Genomic DNA, 19,620 nt, shown 5'->3' on the forward strand with positions numbered 1-19,620 from the left:
GTTTTGCGGTTAGTGGATTTTTTATTATGTTTAAGTACCAAAGCATATGTACATACATATATGTAAGTTATCCGAACGGCAAAACAATGCATTGCAGCATAATAGCCTCAAAAGACTTCAAATATTTAGCTACCAAAAAGCGGTTAGCAACAACAACAACAACAACAAAAAATAACGACGGCCCAAGGGCATGCCTCTTCTTCTTCGTCATTACTTCTTTTTCGTTTCGTTCGTCATCTCAGTTTTTGTTTCGGTTTCTTGTGGTCTGCGATCGACAAATACGAAATAAAATCTAAAAGTCGATGTCGAACTCGAAGTTTCGTGCGAGTACGAGTGCAGTTTGCTGGAAGGAGAAGGCAAGATGGAGTTTCGTTTCGCCACCCCCTCTCTCTCGCTCTCGCTCTCGCTCTCTCACTCTCCCACTCACTTACTCACTCGCATTATCAGCGTATTGTTGTGTTTGTTTCGTACTTTGCTTATGCAGGGACTTTGGGAACTAATTAATTCGTTAAATCACTATCCATTCACAAATTGTCGATGCTCACAACTGTTTACACCCTTTCATTTGAATTGAGTACAGGCATAGGTTTTGTTACCACACAATTTCACGAAGCGAGCTACGCATAAACATTGTAAGAATGCGTATTTGCCGCCCTTGCTTGCCTGTGTGTTAAAATGCAGTTTTGCCTTGGTATTGTTTTTTCTGTGGCACGTTTCGATTTGGATTTTTGATTTGTGTGCCATTCGATGTGAGATGTATGTATGTACGTAACGCCTAAGGTAACGTTATGCGGGCTGATTCTTTTGTTTTGCCCGCAAGTAACAGTCAAACGAGGAGTATTTATGATTTAATTAATTAAATTATTATCGAATATCAATAGCTTACTGATTTGCTTGCTTGTGTTTTTTCAACCAGTCAAACGACGTCAGAGTTTCGCACGGCGTCACAAGCTGTGACGTCACTAAGGGCTTATCAACTTGCCGATTTTGTTCTCTCTCTTTGGATATCAAAACTGTCGTAAAAAGTGTGGCTTTTATTTTGGTGCTGCTTCCCCCTCGGCTATTTCTCGTATATCGAAGTATGTTCATAGATGGAAAGACCAAAGCAAAAACAGGTTTGAATCGGGCAAAGTTTGTAAAAATGGAAATCATAGCAAAGTATCTCAAAGATTCCGAATTATTGGCAAACGTAAACAAACATGACACTCAAGTGGAGCGCACTGAACAACAAGGAACAACAAAACAGCGAACCCGCTAATTCATTCCGCACACTACACCACTGAAAATCTATAATTAGCCAACGAACCCCACAATCAGCGCGCAAAACAAAGTCCACGCGCTTCTAAAAAATAAGGCAAGATTTTGTAGAAAACGAAACCTTGAACCATATTTGGCAAGCAAACTTAAGAAAAACTGGTGGAAATAATGCACGAAAACATCAGTTTGCTAATTGTATTTGAATTGGGCACTTCTTTGAGGCTTCAGAACAAGTGAAATTCTCACTGACTTCACCTACATATGTATTTATTTTCCATTTGTAATACATCAATACATTTTCAGAGGTCCATACATTGATACCGTTAAGCAGGGATTAACATTGCCCCCTATGCACATACATACATATGCTCATACATTTGTATGTACGCATGCATCCCTTTTTCATTGTTGTTCGCTACATCAGTACTCATTTGATATTTTGTTATTAAAACATTTACAATTTTGAATAGCCTGCGGCATAGTGACGTCACAATCTGTGACCGATCTGCTTATCTCCTAACGCCATAGATAAGCAGATACACTAGCATTTTCATGGACAAAATTGGAATTTCCGAAAATCATAAGCAATGGTCGTTGACGTCGACGTCGCTGCCGCCGCCTGCGTCGACTCCGGCCGCGCTGCCAAAAACAAACGAGCGTCGACCTGTATTCGCGCGCGCTTTTTACGTTTGGTTTTTCTTCCAGCAACAGCAATAACAATAACAACAACAACACACAACTGCTCGTGTGTGCACACAACGGAGGCCAAGAGAATAGCTCTCTTAGCAGTGCTCGAATGGAAATAATCTGAATTTGAAATAACTTTACATAGTATGTTTAGTAATTGATTCGCCATCAAGGAAGCTGAAGCGAATGGCAGCACTCCACTGGGGAAGCTTTCCACCAGCAGCTATTGTTGGTGCCGCAGGTGTAACTGTGCCATCTCAATAATAAATATGTGGGCTTGCATTCAAAGCGTCGGCCTGTAGCGTGTGTGTGCATGTGTGTGTGTGTGTAAGCCCGACGCTGTGTGCATGCATACACATGTTGCCATTTACCCACTCGCATTGCTGCTGTTGTTGTTGTTGTCTTTTTTGCTTTTGGCCAACAACAGCTGGCGGCCTAAAGCGGCTTGGTAGCCATAAAAGCCATAAAAAAGCGTTGAGGATGCCAAGAAGTCACTCAAAGCCAAGCCAAGCCAAGAAAATGAAACGGCCAGCCGCAGCGACAAAGCGAGAGAGACAGATAGAGAGAGAGAGGAGTAGGAGCAGAAGCAGGGCGCACAATCAGCCGAAGAGAGCGCCCCAAGAGAGTGGAAGAGCGAGAGAGTATTTGTTTTGCGAAGGGTTCCGCTCATGGGCGTAGCAATTTTGAAGAGGGGTTTGGGGAGGGGGAGAGGCTCCGCTTAGGGGTTGGGTAGCGGCAGGTTGCGGCTTTGTGTGGAGTTATTACCATTCAAAAGGCCTGTGCGCTTATCAAGTCGGTGCTCTACAAACTCTTCAATTCTCTGCATTTTGTCGGCCTAAAAAGTGGTCACCACGGACCCATCTGTGGGCATCCCATTTTTTCCGCGATAAATTCAGCGAGGCTCCTTCATTGTCACGCTTTTCTGCATATTTCTCACGACAACAACGTTCATGGGTTTTGATTTCAGTGGAAGGCGAAACATATGAACATGCTGTGTGATATGTAGATGGTAGGTTGTAAGAGATGGGGAGGGGAAAGAGGCAGAGCAGAAAGAGAGCGGGGAAGTGGCGTGTGGATTTGGATTTTCGAGTGGAGTGTGGAGCCGAGTGGCGTCGACGTCGGCAGCGCGACGCCTCTTAACGGACAAGGTTGTAAGCTGCATGTGGCGCCACCCCCTTTCCACGCCTCTCCCCGCTCCGCACCGCACCGCCCGCCACCCACCTCCCGTTATCATTCTCATTTTCGTATTTTGTTTTATTGGCATTCGCGTGTGCTGCCATTTAGCGCATTTAATTTAATAATTAAGTTGCTGATGAAGACGCGCGTTCTCTTTTGTCTGTCTGCGTATGGCTGTGTGTGTGTGTGTGACAACAAAAATTGAACGGCAATACGTGACATTGAAAATGTATGCTACATAGCCCAATACCGAAGTACGTATGCACACTTGCACATAAGTATGTACATATGTTACATACATAAGTACATCAGTGCGTCTGTCACAGAGGAATTTTCGTATATTTTTTTAGGGGATTCACAGCGAGAGCAACCTAAAAAAACAACTACAAAATGTAAAGAAGTTCAGCGGGCACACGAAAGTTTCCACAAGCGCCAAAGTTGTATTCCAAATAGATTTCAGTGCGCACAGCTGCGCTCAAATTGCTAGCATCTGGGGCGTTGAGTGCTCACGGCTCCAGTATATGTACATACATACATACATACATATGTATGTACGTGTTAGCCATGTGCCCTGCATTGGAAGGCATTAATAATGAAAATATGTATGTACATATGCCACTAGCTTTGGCGCTATTTGAAGAGGGAGAGAGAGAGAGCTACCTATAGACTAGTCAGTCCGCCAAAATCGCAGCACATATTGGCTTGGCCGCTGCTGTGGCCAAGTGGGCATGTGTATCTGTCCCTCGAGCATTTACAGTGGCGGCAAAGACATTGATGAAATTGTCCGCCCTAAAACGCCGCAGAGGAACGAACAAATTCGGACGCACAGACGGACAAAGCAGACAGAGACGGCCCAAAACTGAAATTGAAACTCAAACGGAGACGGAGACGTCTCGTTTTTTAATGTTTTTGTGTTGCATTCGAATTGTGAGGCGATCCGATTCGATTCGATCCGCAAAAGCAAAGGCAAAACCAAAGGCAAAAGCAAAGGCAAAAGCAAGAGGTGCTTGATTGATGGTCACGTCACCATCCGAATTCGAATTCCCCTCGCTGTGGCGATAAAAAATGGTACACTAGATACACGGGGAGTTACCCAGCCTTTGCCAGCAAAGCGACGGTAATGAGGACTATGATTGATTTTAATTTCTTTGGAGCAGATACATATGTACATATGCACATTCGAGAAAAACCAACGAATTTCGTAGATAGGCAATACAATTTGTATCTGTGCGAGTGACGAGAGCTCCCAAGATTCGCCACACACTTTCCATGTTTTCCTCCTCGACGCAAAACAATCTGCGCGATAAGCGCTAGCGGAGTGATTAGAGGACGGAGCGAAGTGAGTATGAAGCCATCATGGTCGCTTGCGGACGTTGCCCCAAATAATTTGCGGCCGAAAAAAAAAAAAAACACAACCTTGAATAATGCCAACCTCTAAAGCGCATATCAAACAAATATCTAGAGGCTAATGCCCCACAAATATATATTTATATTGTTCCAACGAGCACTCTCCACTCGTGTGCGCCCAGTTCGTGTTGCTGTTTCTACTGCTGTTGCTGTTGCTTTTGCCGCTTCTGTTTTCTGAGTTTCTGTTTCTGTTACTGTTACTGTCTATGTATCTGACATTGGGTTTCAACTCCCAAGTGCTGAGTCAAAGTATTTTGGCCGCCGGTTAAGCGCGAACAGTCCACAGGTGCGACCTGCGGAACATCCAGCCAGCCAGTGAAGTGGACGTGATGTGAGCCATTTCTGGCCATGATTGCGATGCTGCTGGTTGGGAATATGCAATGGATTTCAAACCTACTATCTTGTGCATGTCCTCCGCTATAAGGAAACTGCGCATGCAAGATACTGCATTCATCTATTAGGTTGACTCTATTTCATAGTTGGTGCAATTTACTTTCGTTCCAGAAGCAATTTCTGGTGAAATCTAATATCTGGGGTTTTCCAATTTCCGACCAAACACCGCCCGAAGAAAGAGAAAAAAAGGGTGGGGGGTGATAAGGAGTCGTGGGAGCGGGGGGCGAGGTGGGAGAGGGAGGAAGAGCCGGACAGAGGGCAACAATTATCTTGTCAACCATCTTTTAGTTGGGTGGTTATTTTGCAAAGTAAATACTCACGCACTCACACAAACACACGCCTACCCCGCCCCCTTCGACCGTACTATTTCACTCTTTTTACGGTTACACGTGCGCCGAGTTGCAGCCATCTCTTTCTGGCCCGCTGCCCGAATGGCGAGAGCATTTGACTTGGCTCTCTCTCCCTCTCTCAAGTTCCGTCCGCTTCGATTTCGGTATTCGGTGGTGAGAGTGGGTCGACCTACGTATACCCTTCTATGGAAGTGTTCGAAATCGGCTAGCGGAAAACAGCAGGCACTTTGACTGTGAAATACACAGATTTAATATTCTTAAACTCGCAGTTTAATGTTGTCTTAAGCATATTTTACTAGTTATTCAATAAATTAGTTATTCGTTTATTTGATTTAGTTCTGTTTCAGTGCCAGAGTGAGTGGAGTACTTTACTTTGCAGAGTATTCCGGCTGTTGCGTAGTTGTTGCCTTTGTCCACGCTTCTCGTTTTTTTTGTTATTTTTTTTTATTGCGGTTTTGCATTTAGAAATTGATGATGAAGCCGCTGTGTGTATGTGCTTTTTTTTTTGTTTTGGTGCGTGCGTGTGGGAAACGTTTTTCCTTTTAAATTGAAACTGTAACACGAAATGCCCCTTCTTCTCTCGCTCTCTCGCTCGCTCCATCCCCCCGCTCACTCACTCTTTTAGTGCCGTGAAGAAAACATTTTTATGGTCTTCTGTTTTAGCTGCGGAGTGTCTTTAAATGCGTTATTCGACTGATTTTTATTTGTTTCGCCCTCTCCACCGCCTTTCGCCTCTCAGTAACTTCAACTCCTTCCTCCATTTGGAAAATTCTTGGCATATTTTCGTTTGATGATATCTGTGCCCATTGTAATGAACTATGTAACTCAGTGCGCTGTAGTAATGTGTGCTTCACTGCGGATTATTTATTTGGGAAAATGCTAATGGCTAACCACAAATTCGGATAATAAATACATAGATAAACAGCATAGACTTGGTATACCAACACACATACATACATATGTATGTATGTGTCTTAATATAACATAATTGGAGTGTCACCTGAATGTTGCGAAAATGGGAATGCGGATGACATCATGCCATAACCGCAGAAGATCTGTTTCTCTCCGTGTATACGCCTTGTGTGATTAGTATTTTGCCTCTAATTATGTTTCTCATTTTTCCTTAATTTGCCGCTTTCCTCGTCTTTCGCTAATTCCCAACAGGTTTTGTGCAAAACGCATTTTCAACTTTGTTGCAGTACGTGTCGTGCTAACAAAAACAATAACAACAACAACAACAACAAAAAAAACAACAAAATACAAAACAACAACAAAAATAACAACGACAATGCAAACACAATTTCAGATGAGCAAGAAAATGCCGGAAGTTCAGCGAAGGCAACAAAAGTGGTTTTACTTTGTGAATTTTTACTTCCCCCAGCTTTTGTCAATTTTGATTTTGATTTCCATTTCGCTTATTGCAAAAGCACATAAACAGCAACAAATTGTGAGGCTGCCTCGAATTTCGTATAAATTCCATGCGTAATTGCGTTTGGGCGCATAACCAAATTACATTTTTCTCGCATTGAGCGTGTGTTTTTGTGTTTTTGTTTTCGATTTTTACGTCTGCGTCTGGGATTTCTCAAGATCAGCTTGGTTGGGCTTGTAGGTTGGTCGGTCGATGAGTTGGGGAAACGGGGGGCTGACAGAAATATCTTGATAATTTCAAAGACAAACACAATCGCATAACCCAAAATCTTCGATGTGGGAAAGTAATTTCTATTTTTCGGTTTCAGTTTCGGTTTCTCCTCAAGTTGTTTTGTAATATACGTACATCATATAATATATGTATATACAATGTACAATATGTATGTATTTATCTATGTAGTAGCTTGTGTGTCAGTTGTGTGATAAGTATATGTAGGTGTCATGTCCATAGGTCCATTGTTTTTGCATTCTTATGGAGCACACTTCTTTACCTTACCAATGTGTACTTTTTGCAATTGGGGTCAAAACCTGTTGACACACGCATTTAAAATGGGTTAAAGACAATTTCAATAAAAGCCAATAACAAAACTAATAACATTAAGCAGCAGAGCAAAAAACATACGTATGAAAACTATAACAACAACAAAGTGCCAGCCGCTAGCTTACAATAACAACAATGCGGGCGAGGAGATGGGGAGAGAGAGAAGAGAGGCCGAAGAAGAAGAGGAGCGATTATCTTGAAATGAGACCAATGCGCACACACACGTGCGGCCTCACACACGCGCACACACACACACACAACACACACACGGGCACACAAAGTTAAACGGCCGCGCAACAATGACGATGCTGACGCTTACGTCGACGTCGCAGTCGACAGGGCAAGGCGCTCTCTCTTCGAAAGAGTGACCCTAAGAGAGCCGCCTCGCAAGAGAGCTATAACAGCGACGAGGTCAGACGCGAAAACAAAATAAAACAAAGCCAGCGAAACAGAGTCTTTTTTTTTTTGTTTTGTCGCTGGTTTCCCATTTGATTATTACTTTTTTGTTTGTTAATTTGGCTGTCCAAGAAGGAAAAAAGTAAAAACTGAGCTGGCGCAAAAAGAGAGCGCAGCGCCCTTCACTCGAATTATGAATATGCACGAAAATCTAACCCTACAGCCGGGGCCATACTATTAGCCCAGCTGCCCAGAAAGTCATTGGTTGGTTAAGGATGTGCCAGGACGGCTGGACTTAATAATTGGTACAAGTGCGCAACAAAAACTTGGCCCAAAGTCAAAAGTAAATATCCGATAGACTGGCCGCTATTGCGATTAGTCTGGCAGCCTAAGTTTTGGCCCAATGTCCTTAGGCAACGATCTATTCTAGATTCTGCAGTACAATACTTGGCTCCCAAAGGCACTGCATTTGCAGCAAACACCTAAAACGCTGGCCGCACTTGTGTGTATGTGTGTGTGTGTGGTGTCTGTGTGAGCCCAACAGTTTGCGATTGCAACGGTGTGTGCGTGCGTCAGTATGTGTGTTTGTGCAATTATACTGGTTTGCTGTGCATGGCCGACAATCAAATGTTGCTTGAGTTTGGCGTCGTTCCTCTGTCTTTGCTCTTTCTGCCTGTCTTTTTGCCTTTGTGTCTTTGCTGGCGTTTTGTGTTTGCAGTCTATGCTTTTGTTTGTTTGGCTTTGTGTGTTTCCTCGTTGCCGGAGAAGTGCAATGAGTACGGGCAACCCCCTCCACCTCCACCTCTCGCTCTCACCGCCGCCCTTGTCGCTTCTCCTCGCTCCCCCTCGCTGCCATCTGCCCCATTGAAAATTGAAGTTGTACAACTTAAATGGATTTTGCACGCTCGTTTCTTCGCTCGCTTCGTTTTGGAAATTGTTGTGTTTTGGTATTGAGTTACTCTGCGCCACATCCACCAGATCCGCAAGAAACGGTCAGGTGGGGTTGCCCTCCCTCGCCCCTTGCCGCCCCTCATCAGCAACACCACCCCCAAAAAAAAGAACAGAGTTCAACTTTCTAGGGCTTCCCAGCTGGCGACAAATGAATACCGATAAATGAATGCTGTATCGAGTGCCGAATGAATCTTGGGTTCTCGAGGTGCTCCCCCAATCCCCTTACCCACCCTTTCCACGTGTCGCTGGAGCCACTGGAGCCCCTTATCAATGCAGATGGAAGCCATCATTGGCGGCCTTAGAAGGCGAACTTAAGCGAAACTGAGGAGCCCTACACTCTGTGAACTGTGTGCACATGGTGACATTGATGGGCATTGGGGCATTGGGGAGTCATCGTTTTTCGAAATTCGCAAGTGAACGAGCCAATGGAGCGGGGGAAGCGGGGTCACTCCATTGGATTGTGAAAAGCCATTTGTAACCAGTTTGCAGGCACACATTTTCGAGAGATTTTCGCCAACTGCTGAACTAGCCCACCGCAGTTATCGGCCCGGCCGTAGAGCGTCTCATAATTAATAATCAACGTTTTCTGTATCTCTATGCGGTGCCCGGTTCGCGCTGTCTCTTTCTGCACGGCTGTAGCCATCTCGCTCGCACGCCTTGTATCCGCCTGTGTGTATCCGTGTTTGGCAGCCACGACGAGAGGCAATAAAATAAAGGGCCAAAGGCACTAGGCGCTGCAAACAAAGCAGGGGCCAGGGTGTCCTGGATTGTTTTGGTGCGGGGGGTGCGGGGTGCAGGGTGCGGTGCTTGACTACACGCCGAAAAAATACATATACATACACACATACATACATACACATGTAGTTTGGTAGCTTTGGCAGCGATTGCAGCGGGACAGCCGGGTGAGCAGTTTGGGGCAACGGATTTCTCCGAGTGTAGCACACACAGTGCGTTTTTGCGTGTCGGTTTGTTGCTTTTGGCAGGGTTGTCACTGGCCACATCGTCTCAAAAGCGGGCAGCAATTAAGCAGGGATTATGCCCAAAGAGAGGGTTTCCATTTCCTTCCTTCTATCGGGGGCTTGTTGTTGTTCAGGAAGTGGCAAAATCGTTTAATGGCGATATGCCCGAGTTTTAGGTTGGTAAGTCAACGAGAACTTGTTTTCAATTCCCTTCGAATGCCTTCGGTAGTCAATTTATGTACACAAATGTATGTAGATTGTTAGTCATGCTCTTACATATGTACGTATTTAGCTATTTATGTACGAATGAAAAAGTGTTTGCCAAAACTGGATAAGAATTGAAATTACCCCATATTGCCAGAGATAGCGTCTTTGAATGCGCTAAACCTTTCGGCCTAATGCCTAACCTACTTTCCTGAAGAATTCGCGGTTGCTGTATGTATGCATGCACCTCAATGGGCATGTGTATGTACATATTATGTATGCATGTATGTATGTGTGTATGTACATACATTAAAGGTTAAGGGACTGTCATTCTGGGAAAGGGAAGATCTCCAGGCTCCGTTGGCATTGACCTCTCGCCTGCTGTTGCTTTCCCCCTCCTTTCTCCTGCCCCGTCGTCCTGCATCTCACATGTGCAGCTGTTCACCGAGTCAATCACAATCGGGATCACAGGTAGCCTCACACAGATGCAGTTGCCGCAGAAGATATATCACTAAATATATACGCATGTATAAATATCGTTCAACTGGCAAGCCTAAATACACAACTGATTAACAATTAAGGTGAAATGAATAAGTTGAAGTTCACAAATCATCTCAAGTCCGAGACCAAAGTGATTTAAGGCGATTAAAAATGCATGTTTTCTTGGCCGCAACTGTAGACACGCGCACACACACACACGCACACGCACACCCCATTGTCAGCTGTTATCAGTGCAAGACAAAAACGCAACATGACAAAGCGGGGGGCACACAAAAAAAAACAAGGAGAGAGGACGCAGAGAAGAGCAGAGTAAAGAAAAAGGGGAGGCCGTCGAGAACGAGAACAACTGTTACTTGTCAAGATCGTGATCGTGTCTCCCCCCAAATCGCTCTGTCCCGCTCACCCGGAAGTTTGATCCCCTCGAATCAAAACCAAACACAGAGAGGGAGAGGCAGGGAGACAGAGAGCGACGAAAGAGAGCGCGTCTCTCTTCGTCCAAAGATTGCGCTCTTCGTCTGCGAGATTTGAGTGTTTGCTCGACGTCATCATAAATTTGGTATGCCCATCAGCTGTTCAAAATGAATACAGCTGCTGCTACACGAAAGAAAAAAAAAAACAGAGAAATGTCATTGGGGGTGTTGCTCTATTCTCCCGCCGTTTCCCCCCGCACCCCTCTCACTTAATTCACGCTGTTCTCGAAAAGCAATTAAAGTGAAAAACGCTTTTTGATTTCAATCGCCGTTGATGAAATCATTTTCCCTGTGTGATTAGTTAATTGGAAATCAAGAAATGTCTTAACTCGGTGGTTTTTATATCGCCTGGCCCATTTTTTCCCATGAAATCAGAAAACCTTTGGGAGATATGTGAGTGTGGTGTGTGTACTCCAACGTTTTTGATCCAGCAAAAAACATACAGATACCACAAACAGATGCGAGATTTGCAGCTTCCTCACTCTCTGAAACTCTGGTATTTCCGCAGTCCTCCGAAAATTGCGTACCATCTTTTTGGGGGCCCTTGACCAGGAACTAATTGCGTCTCAGCTGGTGGAGCCAACGGTGGAGTATGTGTTGATTCTTCGCACTCCAACGCATCATCAAGTCGATGCGGACCACATCCACCACCCACCGGAAAGCAGCCGTCCACCAAACAGAATCCCCGTCTCCGCCAGACACTCCATCCCAGAAGAGTTCACCACGCGGCGTGGACAAATCCACTTGGTCGGCAAACAAACCCTCTCTTCTCCACCCCGTACAAAAACGGCAAGAGGGCATATTTATTATGTGGCATAAGGCATATGACCAACTAGTTCTCAGAAACCATAAAATTCAATTTGATTTGTTAACATCTACCTGGATACCAAATGTTTTCCAAGTCGGTCCACTCTTAGCCGAGTTACAATGGGTATGCAAGCGGTATCTGCTAGTCCGTACCACGCGACCAACGACGGGCTTTCCTGCTTCGAATGTGCAGCCGACCCCCGCTGGGCAGACTGGGTAGAAACAAGAGGGGGGGATATGGCGATGACGCTGTTCAATACGCCCATTGTCGTTTCGTTGATGGATTTTAATGCAACAGCCCGCAAAATCGTTTACGGTGCTTTTCTCTACCATTACGCCGCGTACTTCTACACTCTGCTACACTCTTTCTGGTTGCCCGGCAATCGGGGGCTTAATTAGTTTAAGTGCGTCCCGTTGTACGGGTACCGGCCTATATGTATATGTACATATATACCCCATGTTCACATTGCATGCTATACTATCCGTTCTCCGGTTGGGTTGAAATCCTTTTAATTGATCTAATAGAAGCTGTTAGCCAAAGCGTTAACTTTTTGCGACGCAAGGCTGCCAAATTGAGTTTGGTTCAATAACTGATGCACCCTTAATGTTTTTTTTTTCGAGCCATAAACTATTGGAACTATTGGAAGTATGAAATATAGCGCGAATGATAGTTTGTGATGATTAAATAAGGCCAAGTTAATAATTTCAATTGATTGCTAGTGGTGAAAGGTGATACAAATCTAGCGACAATCATTTCCACCCCATGTGTATCTTATAGATCATTTCCACCAAAATACTGGTTAACGGCTTAATCCTTACGGGTGAGAAAACCCTATTGCAGGGGTGCATAAGTTGCTTAGCCATAATAACAATGAATAATTAATTCGAGCAGAATAATTGTATTATTATTTCGCAATCTTTTTGCTTGCTATTAAGCAGTGGGCATGTACATAGATATCTACATACATATGTACGTACATATTCGAGGAACTGTTTGAATGAATTGAGCATTGAGCATTGTCTCTAAATTTTTTAGTAACTTGGGGTGGTTTCTGTTGAAATGTTGAAAATTGGAATAATTTGTGTGGGTGGTTGACATGAGTGTAGAGCAAACTTTGGACACGTGGCCAAGCTCGGAAGTCACTCGGCAAATTGTATTTATCTTGGGCCCTCATATATGGTAATCTCCAGAGGTCCAGGTGCTCAAATACCGAACAGCTTCTATCCGCAGTTCTTTCCACCGCGACTTGTTGTGTATTTTTTTTCCTTTTTTTCAGGGCAACGGCGACGACGACGACGACGACGACGACGATGATGATTATGATGAGGTTTCGGTGGCTGTTGTTTGTGACTGCATAAGGAAGGACTCCTCTGCCATGTTTTCCCACCCTCTGTGCCCGGATTTTCCCATTTCGACTGACAGGCAGAGTGGCGGTGGCGGTGGACGTCATCGTTTCTGTTGACGTCTCCCGTCGCGTCGTTTCCATTACCTTCGAGGGGCATTGTCGTCACACAACTCGCACATTCTCGTGTGCATACATGTGTGAGTGTGTGTGTGTGTGCGCCTGTGTGTGTGTGAGGCAGCGGAAAAGTGGAGGAAAAACAGGAAAACTCCCTTAGGCTAGGCGATGAGCTGAGATGCTCAGATGTCTGACGCTCCGAATGCCCGAGTATGGGAATATGGGTTAGGCGGCAAATTGATTTGATTAGGCCACCATTTGTGCCATCGATAAACGATTTCGAATCGATCCCGGAAATGCGATTAGGATTTGAATATGTCTCCTCAAATGAATGCACTTTGTTTGCATTTGCATTAGGTAGTGCACTTGCTAGCCTTGTTAATTAAAGAGCCCGCCGCCGCCAAGTGATAACAGGTTTTCAATCAGCAAAGCTTAGTGTTCTGTTCACTGGGCAGCACTGCAATTTCCGAAAAATACTCTCCAGGGATCCTTGATTGTAGCGCCTAACCGCTTCTAATTCCTTAATACGTTCATTATACCAAATAACCAGTTCCAAAGCCTATTTCTCGGCGCCAGCATTGTGTTTCGAAACACGAATCCCTAGGGGTTTTCGAAACACCCTTGAATATTTGCCATGCAAAACAGTGACTCGCTTTCATGGAATCCTGTTGAAGCTGTCATTTTGTGGGGTGCACACACACTGTACACTCGTAGCTGCTTGATGGGTTTTTGAAATATTTCAATATTTTAGTACATGACCAATTAAATGAGTTGGCCAAGAAGTCGATGAACTTCAAATGGATGCCACGCTTTGTAATGCATGTGGATCGATTCCTTGGCGAGTTAATTGAATCATTGATGGCAGCTATTCCGAGTTGCTTTCCTTTTTGAAAAGGCATTATCCGGATTTTGGGTACATGCGCATGCAAATTTCGTGATCTAGATTCCGAGTGCATGTGTCATTGTTCGTGGGCCCCAAAGTGAATCCGACAAATTCATCTTAAATGTGTATTTATTCCACGGGACCTTCCTGCACTTCTCGCCCCATTTCTTTTCTCGTTTCGTTCGCTTCAGTTGGCTTTTCTTTTTCGCTTTTTCGCTTTTTTCTTATTTCTTTTTTTCCATTTTCCCCTGGGAGGTCGAGCTGTGTTGTTCTTGTTCTTGTTGTTGTTGCTGGGCTCGAGTGGCTCGATTTGTTTTCAAATTGAAATGGTAAAAAGATTGATGTAATTATTGCCACCCTTAAATGATGTTGGGAGCGACAAATTCAATGAGTTCTCCTCGTATTCCACATTCGATGGCGTATTGTTAGATTTTCGTGTGTTTGTTTTACAAGAATTGTGAACATTTCCCCGCGTTCTCTCCACACTTCATTTCTGTATCGCCTGGTTCCCAACATCTACACAGCAAAAACGAACTGAACACCAAGTGAAAACCAACTGAAACCCAACTGAAACCAACTGAAACCCAACTGAAACCAACTGAAACCCAACTGAAAACCTACCATTGCAGAGAAAGCGAGTCAGTAGCTTGGGGATAGATTGCTTTCACCTGGGGGATGGATGAAAAAATGCAGGTATTACACTAAAATCCCTCGACAACTCGATGAAATTATTTGGCTCTGTGTACACCTTTTCCCACTTTTCGAGTTTATTTCCATTTGTGAGTCTCCTCGCAACGCTTCCTTCCCTTTTTTTCGCTGCTGTGTCGGCCTTTTTATCTTTTGTAAAACGAGTTCTTTAAACCCAAAACAGAATTCAAGACACGTCAAATTGATTTTCATCTATTTCATTTGCAACATGAGGAAAAGTAAGGCGAGTTACAGGGAAGCGTGTTGCTGGAAGTTAGCCACCATCCCATACCATCCCATACCATCCCATACCATCCCATACCATCCCATACCATCCCATACCATCCCATACCATACCATACCATCCCATACCAACCTATGCCATCCTAAACCATCCCATACCATCCCATACCATCCCATACCATCCTATACCATCCCGATTTTCCATCCATCTCGTATGTTTTTATGGGTTGTGCCTGGTTTGCATGGCTCCCAAGCAAGTGGGCGGGGTCACCATGGAATCAATCAGCGCGATATAGGGAAATGGCGAACAGCCATATCTTGTTATCTTGGTAAAACCAAAGGATTATTGGCATTAGCCTCGTCGCGCAAGTATATGAGCACTTCTTAGCCAGGATCTTGCTGTTTTGGGTAAATGTATTCCGTGTTTGGTGTCTACTGCTGGTGTCCCTGAGTCGCCTCCACTTGCTCTCCACTGCCATGGCGCTGGTTTTCCTGTCAAACACCGTATCCTTCGTACTGAAGTACAGTGAGGCTTGCTGCTACAATCAACCGCATTTGTTATGGGGCACTTTCGACGTTATTGAAACTCCTGGCTTATCAGCATTACGCATTGAGTTGAGCACCTGCACTCTCTTACACGACCTTTGCGTTATCCCACACAGGCAGTCCTTACTGTAGCGTACTGTTCTTGGCTTTATGGCCATTCCCCTCCGTCTTCTTGTTGCGCCTCTTGATGTGGCTGTTGCTTTTGGTTTTTGCTGCCTGGAACGTGCGAACGGAAGATTTTGGTGGCAACTCCCATGGCAACTTGTTGTTGGCCTTAGTCTGCCAACATTACCCACACACACACTCACCGATGTGTGTGTGTGTGTGTGCGTGTGTTTGTGTGTGTGTATCCATTGCGAGGTTGGTGTTTTTGTTCTCATCTTTCAGCTGTTCAAAGATTGTTAAATATCAAAGGCGAACCTCAACGGGGAACTCTGTTTTCCTTGTTTCCTATTGAAGATAAAGCTGAATTTGTTTACTTATCCGTCTGGCGGTTGGGGCAATACATGCGCATCTCTAGAGGATGAGGATGCGGATGAGGATGAGACTGGGGATGTCGATTTGGTACTCGCTTGGAACCTGGCGGCTTTTACTGGTGGGTCGAACAAAGTAAAAAAAAAACCCAAAGACAGTGGAGCTGGGAATTCAGTCGAGGGCCGCAAGGGTACAATGGCAGACAGCCTCTAATTGCTTTCTTCGGCAACCTAATACGCGTTGACCATTTGGCTAATAAAATTATTTGCAATTTCAGCCCTGGACTGGGGTCGGTAAATCAAAGAGTCAAATGGCTTCTTAGCCAGCAGCGAAATGGGACACTGCCCAGTCCTAGTGTAGGAAGTGTAGAAATCGATGTGTCACCATATGGCTAACCCAATACTGACTCCTTGGTCCCTTTAGACTCGGGTTCCTCTTGCCATTTCCTTATCGTCATACGGGCATCATCATTCATGCGGCCGAGAGTCAAACTTTTCCCTGGAGTCCTGAAAACGAGCGCCTTATCGCTGGCACGCCCACATGCGGCAAAAACACATTTCAATTGCGCTTGAAAGGGATCTGCTTGAGATGTACTATGTAATTAATTCCTGAACCCAACTCCCAATGTAATCAAAGCAATACTTTTGGATCTATGGCTGCTGATTCTACAACTAAGAAAGTGTGTGTGTGTGGATAGAGAAACCATAAAGCGAATAGAATGAAAAATGGGTACGCTTGTGGAAGAGGCAGGTGTGCGGCACAGAGATTCGAGTGAACTATTCCCAGGACCCTGTTTTCATCTAGCTCACCTTTATGGTGTTCTTGTCTCGCACTTCTCCTAACTGAAATCTCCACTAAGTTGAACATAATTGAGTGGCATCCGAGTTTGGCGACCAAACTTCACGCAATTTCATAGCCGTAACACAAACTTTGTACATTCTTCACTGGACTTTCTTCGCAACTTTCGGGACTTCCTTTTCCTTTTAGCGGGAATTACTTGCAGAAGGTTAATATTTGATAGGAACTAATTGTTTTCCGGCTAAAGATCAAAAGCGGCTGTTAGTGGCAGATTCAAGGCATTAGCGAGCACATTTAAAGTAAGCGTTGAATGAGCAACCTACAGCCTACAACCCACAACCAACATGCCTAAATGGCACGAAATCAAGGTCCTTTATTGGCCCGGTGAATATATGTATATTTGCGGACCCAGACTAGTGGCAGATGGTTCATCGAATTACAGAAGTTCGTTGGTATTTAGTAATGAACCTTTAATAGCGAGCCAAAAGGACGCTGAACGCATAGCCTGCACATAAATCGAATTGCCTCGAGGAACTGCGGAGGGGACGGGGGTTGAAGCGATACATAATCGGTAGGTGGTGGAGTTGGTGGGGGGAGGTTTACAAGTACACAGGGCGCCCCTATACGAACAGACGGCACAGACGATGGAGGAAGGGTCTGTGGCAGGGGGTGGAGGGTGGAGGGTCGGAACAGACGTTGCAGGTCTCGTTTCCAAGTTTCTGCAGGAAGAGAGATACAAACAAAGCCGGTCAGCCGGCACACACATACACAGATACAAACGCACACTAACAGATACAAACGCACACTGCGAAGAGCCCTTGCTGCTCTTTCCGTTGCCTTAAAGAGCACGAACACAAGCGCAACATTTGCTCTCGTCTCGTGGAAAATGAGATACGATAAACGAAACTTTTCACCAGAGTGTGCCTAACAAAAATCCCAGCAGCACGCACTTTTTTACACCATTTTTTTGTACACTTCTTGCCCACCCAATCAGGGATTTGGAAGATGTTGACCCTGTGCGGCTACTGAACTGCCTTCAAGCTGCGACCCTTGAAAATCCTTGGCCCCATCCACCCACAAACCAAACCGAAATTGAGGGGCCAAGGATTTGATTTGCCCCAAAGCTATGCGATGTGTGGGGAAACTGGGAAACTGATGGGGGTAAGTGACCTGATTTGTGGACAGTTTAATGCTTTTTATTGTGTCGGGTAATAAATATTGACCATATAAAAATAATGCTATTTGTGGAGCACGAATGAGGCCATGCTTATGAGCAATGAAATGCCTTCAATAAAATATGAGGTAATTCAAATTTTCGGGGTGAATACAACTTGTTCATCTTGAACAAGCGAGCTGCAATCACTTCATTAAAAGTTTATGTGATTTGAATTATGATAATTGAAACCATTAGGTGTTACCAACGACCAATCAAAAAAAAAAAAAGAAAAAAAATCCTTGCCACCCCTTAATGTGACTTGCAACCCCTAAAGTTGGTTGGTTTCTTTATAGGTGTTTGACAACTCGGGAGATAATTTATTTACACCTAAGCGTTAAATAACATATGTACACAGCACAGGCGCTTTTAATTCAGCACTACGGGGAGTCGTAGTCGACTTCGCCAGTCCTGGAATCTGTTTCTTCAAAGCGGCCCATGTCCGCCTTGTACAGAATGCGATTAATGTGAAACTGGACGGTGTTCCTTGTGCGGGCGGAGTATTTGCTTAATTTGTTGCCGAGATAGCGGAGGAAGTAGTCCTCGTCCCCGGAAGAATTTGGAGCACCAACAGATGGCCCTCGAGCTGGAGACTTGGCACGAGAAGTGGTGGATGTGGGTGCCACACTGGCGCTGGACTCGGTAGTGGTCGTAGTCTTAGCCAGAGATACCTTGAGTGCCTCCAGCTCCATGGCCGCGGAGTTTGTCCACTGATACTCCTCATCTGGTATCTCCGATTTTCCAATAAAGACGTTCTCGAACTGACTGTCTGTGGCGTTGTTCTCTTCATCGTTCATCATCACCATGGTTTCCATGGCATTATCCTGAAAAAGAATGGCAATTTAGCTTGGTTTTTGTGATTCTTGAGCTGTATATTTTGAGCTTCAGCTAGTTGAAGCTCGGAATTTGAATAGACTGCGCAATTGGTTTTGTATGCACCTTGGAAATTGAAGTCTTCTTTCGTGTCGATGGATATTGCCACTTAGAGGCTAGTACTTTCTTGTTCGAAATGACTGCGTCTTTGTTGGCCTGCTGCTGGGCAAGTGCTGCACGGATTACTCGTTTCTCGTCGAGCACACTCTCGTAGGCATCCTCATGCTTGCGCTTCAGGTGCCGCATCAGATTCTCGGAGTGGCGACCTGCCATGTCGAAGTGGCACATTTTGCAGGTACTTTTCCGCGTCCTTTCGCTATAGATGAAGTGCTTGGACACCGGGTTCGGGTACTTTTTAGACATTGTTCCGGACTACGGCTAACTGCGGTTCAGCTTTCGGTTCTGGGGTGCACCGTACTCGAGTTACGGCTGCCGGTTACTAACTCACATTCTCGCTCCGCTCCAGCGACAGTCAACGTAAAAAACCGCTCTCCGAACCAAAGAACGTGAGCGCGGTTCGGAGAGGAGCGGTTCAGAGAGCTGAAAAGAGTTGCAAATCAGCTACAGTCAAAGTAAAAAACCGTTCTCTGAACCAAAGAGCATGAGAGTGGCTTGGAGAGGAGCGGTTCAGAGAGCTGAGAAGAGCGGAAAACCAGCGTGCGAGCGGTTCGGAGAGGAGCGGTTCAGAGAGCTGAAAACGAGCAAACCACCATCGAATCCGATTGCGGTTTCACGGGCAAACACACAGATACGCCGAACCGGTCGCAAACGGTTCTGTTCGCTTGATAATGATTTAAATTTAGTGCTTTGACTGCGGTTCAGCAGCTGAGAGCGGTCCGTTTATGCGACAGCAAGTTATCAGGCTGAAGTTCTAAATTCCATTACTCAACTTATCTAAATCGGATTTTAAAGTGGC

At 44.9% G+C, this 19,620-nt stretch overlaps 2 protein-coding genes across 2 annotated transcripts in view; one reads left to right on the forward strand and one right to left on the reverse strand.

The window, feature by feature from the left end:
- LOC6555535 (T-cell activation inhibitor, mitochondrial) overlaps positions 1 to 19,620 on the forward strand; it is a 28,379-nt gene that overhangs the window by 2,651 nt on the left and 6,108 nt on the right. The gene's annotated exons all lie outside the window — the stretch shown is intronic.
- On the reverse strand, positions 18,100 to 19,172 carry LOC6555534. The gene is made up of 2 exons (XM_001982607.2): positions 18,771 to 19,172; positions 18,100 to 18,655 (listed from the first exon to the last, which is right to left on the reverse strand). The coding sequence occupies exons 1-2, from the start codon at positions 19,065 to 19,067 to the stop codon at positions 18,212 to 18,214; spliced, it is 741 nt and encodes a 246-aa protein (XP_001982643.1). The 5' UTR covers positions 19,068 to 19,172; the 3' UTR covers positions 18,100 to 18,211.

The sequence above is a fragment of the Drosophila erecta genome, unplaced genomic scaffold (genome assembly GCF_003286155.1).
Source record: "Drosophila erecta strain 14021-0224.00,06,07 unplaced genomic scaffold, DereRS2 tig00000126-arrow-pilon, whole genome shotgun sequence".
Taxonomy (NCBI): domain Eukaryota; kingdom Metazoa; phylum Arthropoda; class Insecta; order Diptera; family Drosophilidae; genus Drosophila; species Drosophila erecta.

Coding starts and splice junctions, on each gene's coding strand:
- LOC6555534 (XM_001982607.2), bottom strand. CDS start 19,067: ATGTCTAAAAAGTACCCGAACCCGGTGTCCAAGCACTTCATCTATAGC. Junction 18,656..18,770: donor AGAAGACTTCAATTTCCAAG/GTGCATACAAAA, acceptor ATTCTTTTTCAG/GATAATGCCATGGAAACCAT.